Source organism: Beta vulgaris, chromosome 6, assembly GCF_026745355.1.
Source record: "Beta vulgaris subsp. vulgaris cultivar EL10 chromosome 6, EL10.2, whole genome shotgun sequence".
Taxonomy (NCBI): Eukaryota; Viridiplantae; Streptophyta; class Magnoliopsida; order Caryophyllales; family Amaranthaceae; genus Beta; species Beta vulgaris.
The window spans coordinates 65,506,063-65,513,195 of record NC_079207.1 but is presented as its reverse complement, the minus strand read 5'-3'; the positions used below and the strand labels follow the sequence as shown (position 1 = coordinate 65,513,195).

At 35.7% G+C, this 7,133-nt stretch overlaps 1 protein-coding gene across 1 annotated transcript; it reads left to right on the top strand.

Annotated features, from left to right (window-relative positions):
* The first annotated feature begins 584 nt into the window (after positions 1-584).
* Positions 585-6,301, top strand: LOC104897507 (serine/threonine-protein kinase PBS1). Its single transcript, XM_010684392.3, has 5 exons — positions 585-1,112; positions 1,720-1,928; positions 2,844-3,033; positions 4,482-4,873; positions 5,222-6,301. Exons 1-5 carry the CDS (start codon positions 995-997, stop codon positions 5,795-5,797), a joined length of 1,485 nt encoding a protein of 494 aa, XP_010682694.1. The 5' UTR covers positions 585-994; the 3' UTR covers positions 5,798-6,301.
* The last annotated feature ends 832 nt before the right edge of the window (positions 6,302-7,133 follow it).

Below are 7,133 nucleotides of genomic sequence, written 5' to 3'. Positions count from 1 at the left end.
ATTTGATCATTTCTTATTTGCAAATAAGTACAAAGGGCATCAAGATCAATTAAGTTCAACCTTAGTTAGGGCATAGTCCAACTTCTTGTAACTTATTTCCAAAAAAAAAAATTGGATAAGTAAAACTTAATCGAGCAAAATACATCTTAAAAAAGAAAACAAATATTGCGACTAATAAAAAACTGTTCAATCATTTAATCCTCAAATACACCAATAGAAAGAGGTAGATTGAATCTTAGATATGTGTGTTAGCATTATAAAAGAAGAAGAATATAGTTTTCGTAATTTTTTTTTGGTACAACAAGAGAAGTGAGGACATCCTTCTCTCAAGAGAGTGACCTAATAAATCTAGAATTACGAAATAAGTAAGTGTAAAATCAGTTCTAGTGTCAACGTTCACCACCGCAACAGAAATAGAATGACTTTTAAATTATAGTTTTCGTAATTAGGGAGTTAAAAGAAGTTACCAAGTACCTCAAATATTCAACCATATTATACAGTTGAATTTTTTTTTGGATTATCTGGTCAAAGTAGGTGTGAATGTATGATCAAATCGTAAGAGTAACAAAAATGCTAAGATCCTTCATTCCATCTCATCTAATATCTTTCATTCCATCATCTCCCACTTTTTAATACAACCCACCTTTTTCTTCCTTCTTCCCCCTATTTTACCATTTCCCCATTTTCTTCCTCTCTTTCTTTGAGTTTTCTTCAGTTCAACCAAAGATATACTACACTTTCTTTCTCTCTCCTCTCTTTTTTTATGTTCTTCTGAGCTTTTTATTCTCTTTTATCCACTACCCCTTTTAACTAGAAGCAATCCCATCAAAAAATTTTAATACCCTTTTTCTGATTTTATGTATTGATTGTGTTTATTGATTAAAGATTAAATTTTGTGAACTGGGTTTTTGGTTAAATTCACTTTTGTACTTCTTACTGATTTTTTGAATCAGGAAAATAAAAAAAGAGTAGGTCTTGTATAGTTGACTAGGAGATGGGGTGTTTCTCTTGTTTTGAATCAAAGGAAGAAGAAAGATTGAATCCAACTTCTGGTGATAAAGATTACAATAAAGATGCCCCTTCTAATTCCAATATCTCTAAATTATCATCTGGTAAGTTTCAAATCCCACTTTTTTTTTTTTTTTTTTTTTTTTAAAAAAATTGTATTATTTCATTGATTATGTGATCTATTTTATGTGTTTTTATTTTCTAGGGGGGAGGGTTTGGTGGGTAATTTTCTAGTTTGCTAATTAATTAGGTGTTTTGTTTTGGCTTTAGTTTATGTCAATAGAATAAGATTGCAATGGAATTTGATTAGTACCCTTTTTGGTGGATTTGGAATATGATATGTTGAATCAATAATTTTGGATTGTATGGATTATTGTAAAGTGTATAAAGTTGATTTGGTTTTGTTTCACTGAATAAGCATCATAACTTAATTTGGTAAAATTTCTCTTTTTTATCCAAGTTCAGTAAGTTTCACTTGATCTAAGCAACTTTAGGTGGTCACATGTCTAATTACAACTGTTCTTGATGAAATTTGAATGCCTGATCAATCAATTATTGTAGTAAAAGAATGATAGACCTATGATTGGGGTGGAAAGATTAAATCTTTCTTTGATATGCTGGTGGATAACTTGTTTCTGCATCTCTAGAAACAATCTGGCTTTATTGTGATTTTAGTGATCTTATCTATTCGATATGTGGATGGATATGCAGGAGCTGATCGGCTGAAAGCGCGAAACAATGTTGGGCCAAGGCAAGAATCTTCAATTTCTAAGGATGGACCGGACACCAATATTAGTAGTAGTGCCCAGACATTCACATTTCGCGAGCTTGCAATTGCGACTAAGAACTTCAGGGATGAGTGCTTTCTTGGGGAAGGGGGTTTTGGGCGTGTTTACAAAGGGCGGTTGGAGACTGGTCAGGTAGTCATTTTTCCCAATCATTCATTATGCCTTTTCAAGTCTGCTGCTTTGATCCACCATTTCTTAATGTGGATCTTATAAACATAGAGCCTAGTGTTTTACAACGGATCTTTACAACCTATGACTTTTAGATGTAAGAACCTTATTAAGAAGTTTTATGTGCAGGGTAGATGTTTGGTTTTGTAAGATTTGAAGTGAATGACTTGACTTCGAAGTCCAATCCTATCTATATATTTGAGTTGCTTTTTGTGTACGGTTCCCTTTGCTAATTAATGTTCTAGTTTACATGATATTGATTAACCATTTCAATCAAACCTTTTGGCTGTGCAATTTGTTTTACTTAATTTCAGCTCTGCACATTTTTTGGAGATTAACAACTTAATTTACCTCCCATATCCTTTAAGTTCTTTTGTAAAATTGGGTGGGGTGATGGGGCCAGAGAAGAGGGAGAACTCGGATCTAATGAATTAATATCATTATATGTCATCGCTGGACTGCAAAACTGGAACATGTCTTAATTAGTGTTACCTATTTTGCGGCATGAGAATGGTACGGGAACACAATTTACTATCTAGCTTTTTAAAATTAGCCCAAAAATATGACAGTTGCATGTACAAAATCGACCTTTCTCGGATTGCTGTTCGGGGGGGGGGGGGGGGGGAGAGGGAGATGAAAACACTGGTCTTAAGTTTCAATTCTTCACTGCTGCTGTTAGAGGATGTAATTTTGTTTTTTTTAAATGAATTGCAACTACCATGCTATCTTGCTGCATATAATATCAGTATTGTTTTTAGGGGTCTATACTTCCAAAAATTATACTGAGATTCAAACTCTTATTTCAACCACTTGAGCTTCATATGATTCCTTATTTAGTACTATCAGTTATGAACACAGAAAGATGTTGGTTGCTTGTAGGTAGTTGCTGTTAAGCAATTAGACAGAAATGGTCTCCAAGGCAACAGAGAGTTTCTTGTAGAGGTTCTTATGCTCAGTCTTTTACATCAACCGAATTTAGTGAATCTGATTGGATATTGCGCTGATGGTGATCAGAGGTTACTTGTATATGAATACATGGCGCTGGGATCATTAGAAGATCATCTACATGGTAAATATTTTCTCATCCTACAGAATTACCATTTAATTGTTGATAAATTTCACCTTCGGTGATCATAACCTAAGTAGTAATTGACATAGAGTACACAAGGATGAGGCAGTAAAATTCTGAGCTGCTAGTTTGTAAATATTGTTCCTAGGGGATAAGTTCTCGAAGTTAGAGAATGTTTGATTGAGAGGAAAACATTTTCCTAGAAAACAGTTTTCTCATTTTCCTTTGTTTGTTCGCAAAGGGTGGAACAATAATTTTCCACGGATGAAAAGTAATTGTCCCCTTCTCCCATCAATGTTATTACAATCGCGATTCAAATCTTAAAATCTTATGATTTTACGATTCGATTCACGATTCTATACATTTCTTTTGACTAGCAAAAACCTCGCAAATTTAAAACACGCTAACAAAACAAATCATACATATATATGTTAGTTATTGTCAATATAGTGGATAAAGAACTATTTTTTCAATTTTAAGATTTTTTATAATTTTAGCATATTCAATGAAGATTGAGTGTAATATATTGATTATACGTGCTCATAGAATCATAAATTCCTTGATTACTCGTGTTCGATTATACTATTCGATTCTAAAGGTCATTTCCGATTCAAACTAAAATCTTGATTTTAACAACTTTGTCTCCCATCCATCATCTTCCCTACATTTTCATTTTAACTTTTCTCTCTAACTTTCTTTGATGAACCAAAAAGGAAAAATATTTTAAAATTGTCTTTCCCCTTGGAAATTCATGAAAAACCATTATTGAAATTGTTTTCCTTCTAACTAAACACTCTCATAATTCATGGCTTCATGTATCCACTTGTCCTGAAATTTGTTTATTATGTATGGACTTCACTTAGGAGTCTTATGAATAGGCTGTGCTAGTAGTTCAAATGCATAGTTATCTTTACTACAACATATATCTTGGTTTTTACTTCCTTAGTTTCTAAATACTTGCAACCTACGTAGAATGACGCGAAAATAAGGAGGAAAAAGATGTGGAAGGGGCATATGATCCCCTCACTTATGCTTGATAGAAAGTTGTTGGAGGGTAATTAAGTTCCTTTATATAGTAGGACATATGCGCCTTCGGCTTTCTCTTTTCTCCTTGATTTACGTGTCAAACTACTTTCAAGCTTGTTCATGTCTGATTCGGGTATTCATGTTGGACATGGGTACCTGTCCATGTGTCCGATTGGCTATTTTATAACAAATTTCCATGACTTTAGCTGAAAATGAAGTGTCAAAGTCTGCATACGCATGTCATAGGGTTGACGATTTGACACGGGTAATTGAGGTAAAATGAAGAGTCTGAGTTACGGAACTTATACCATGGAAAAATCCAATGTTACTGAATGGATTTTGTTTCCATCAAATATTTCTGGATTTAGTTCGCTAGCTCATGGATTTAGAACTTGACTAATAGGTCAAACTTGTCCTTGTAGATCTTCCACCCGATAAAGAACCACTTGACTGGAATACCAGGATGAAGATTGCAGCTGGAGCAGCAAAAGGTTTGGAGTACCTCCATGATAAAGCAAACCCGCCAGTTATCTACCGAGATTTCAAATCATCTAACATATTGTTAGATGAAGGGTTCCAGCCAAAGCTTTCTGATTTTGGGCTTGCTAAACTAGGACCTACTGGTGACAAGTCACATGTTTCTACTAGGGTGATGGGCACTTATGGTTATTGTGCTCCTGAATATGCTATGACAGGGCAATTGACTGTGAAGTCAGATGTTTATAGCTTTGGAGTAGTCTTCTTGGAGTTGATAACTGGTCGTCGAGCCATTGACAGTGACCGACCTCATGGAGAGCAGAACCTTGTAGCATGGGTAAGATAATAGCTCTGCAACTAAGCTCCTCTTTTTCTGAAGTCGTTTAATTCTGAATACCTATTATATAATTTTTTATTTCCAAAAGAATTTGTCTTAGACCACTTTTTATTTATGCCAATGCCTATGCAACAACAATATGTTTTACTTCTTATGAACAAACCGACCTTGTTAGGTAAGTGTCAAAATGTCACTTAAAATGAACAAGCAAGGGGATTACAAAGGGTTCAGGGCTGTTAAGTATCAAGCTGTTTCAAAAAGTATAACATTTGTAGTTTAATGGAAAGTTGAAACATCAAAGGTTGTTTTATTGTTGATGATTTAAGTATGCATGGTTTAATATTACAGGCACGCCCATTGTTCAATGATCGCCGGAAATTTTTGAAATTGGCAGACCCCCGTCTACAAGGTAAATTTCCAACTAGAGGACTTTACCAAGCTTTGGCGGTTGCATCTATGTGCATACAAGAAAACGCAGCTGCTCGTCCTCTTATCGGAGATGTTGTTACCGCACTCTCGTATCTGGCCAACCAAGCATATGATAAAGATAGGAGCAGAGATGAGAACGGTGGGAAAATTGTGAGGGGTGAAGACGGGGCAACTTCAGGTAGAAAATGGGATTTGGAGGGAGGCTCAGATGATTCCCCTAGAGAAACAGCTAGAATGTTGAATAAGGATTCAGAGAGAGAACGTGCTGTTGCTGAGGCCAAAATGTGGGGTGAGAATTTGCGGGATAAGAGACGACAAACATTGGATTTAGAGGGCGGATCTGAAAAAGACGATTCTCCAAAAGAAACGGCAAGGATGTTGAATCGAGATTCGGACCGAGAGAGAGCAGTTGCTGAGGCCAAGATGTGGGGGGAGAATTTAAGGGAGAAAAGAAGGCAAAGCGCTCAAGGCACAGATGACAACTTGGACGGGTGATTCTGATTCACCCTTTCGAGCTTGTACAGTGTCAGAAACCAGGCCTGAAGTTGATGGTCAGGGCAGGCTAACTAGAGGGTGTACTAGTCTATGCTATGCCCTCGGGTTGCCACCTTTTTTTGCCTTGCCAAATTTACCAAACTTAGGAAAAGAGTGAGGCTAAATGGAGAACGGTTCTCCAGCGTACAGGCTAGTGAGGGCATTTTGGTAAATCCACTTGGTGTGGGCCGTAGACCAATTTTGTTCTCCATTTAGCCTTTTTTCTTACGGAAATGTGTCGAGGCTGTGTATGGAGGATCAGAATTGCCCACCATGTATGTTTGACCTTAGAATTTTTTTTTTTGGAATTTATATTTCTTGATAAGATTGGCGGATATCAGGAAAATGATGTTGAAGGGGGGGTATAATGCATAGAAGAATCAGAGTGTACATCTTCGGTATGAAAGAACAGGCACCTTTGGCTCCTTGTAAAACATTTCAGAATTCAAGAGTCGTTTTGCCAAATTTGTTTCTTTTTTTTTGAATCACATATTGGCATTAGTCCCGCAACTTTTAATCCCTCAGGAAATGCTCAAATGTTTGGTATAATGCATAGAAGAATCGAAGTGTTTTGATTAATACATAAGCTTGAAATTCTCCTTAAGACATTCATACATGTACCTAAGCTTGAAATTCTCCTCAAGACATTCATACTCCTTATTTAAATGCAACATTCTCCGTTTTGGGTTGGATTTTTGTTAGCTACTAGATGGTTCACTAAGTCTTTCGATCATAAGAAGTGAAAATCAACTTCGAACTTCTTTTTCAGAACTCGTCTCTTTACTATTAAATTTTCAATAGACATAAGCATTTTGATTTTCATCGGATGAGTCTAACTATTCACAAGCTTAACAGGGTTTCATTATAAAAGCAATTGACACGAGGGGGAGTAACACACGAGTTACTCATCCTTCTCTTTGTTTCTCAAAGCAGAACAACCGTTCTCAACTTATGTGGGGTTTTTCTCTTCAATACTTTTCTTTTTGACATAGACGACACACATGCTTTTGTTTTACTAATTAAACCAAACAACTAAGGACTAGGCAAATCTTATGATCCTTTCATTTCCCCATAGTTGAACCGGGAGCAAGCTTGCATCACCCATAGTATCATTATTTACTTTCTGATCTAGAAGTATTTATTTTTCTCCGTTGCATGCAATCCATATAGTTTTAATGAAATAAAGACGATTACTTTCTGAGTAGTAACTCTTTACGCAATTCATGAAAGTAGATAGCAGCAAGCAGAAGAAAATCAGGTACTTGCATTTAATATGTATCATAAATAGTTGTTGGAA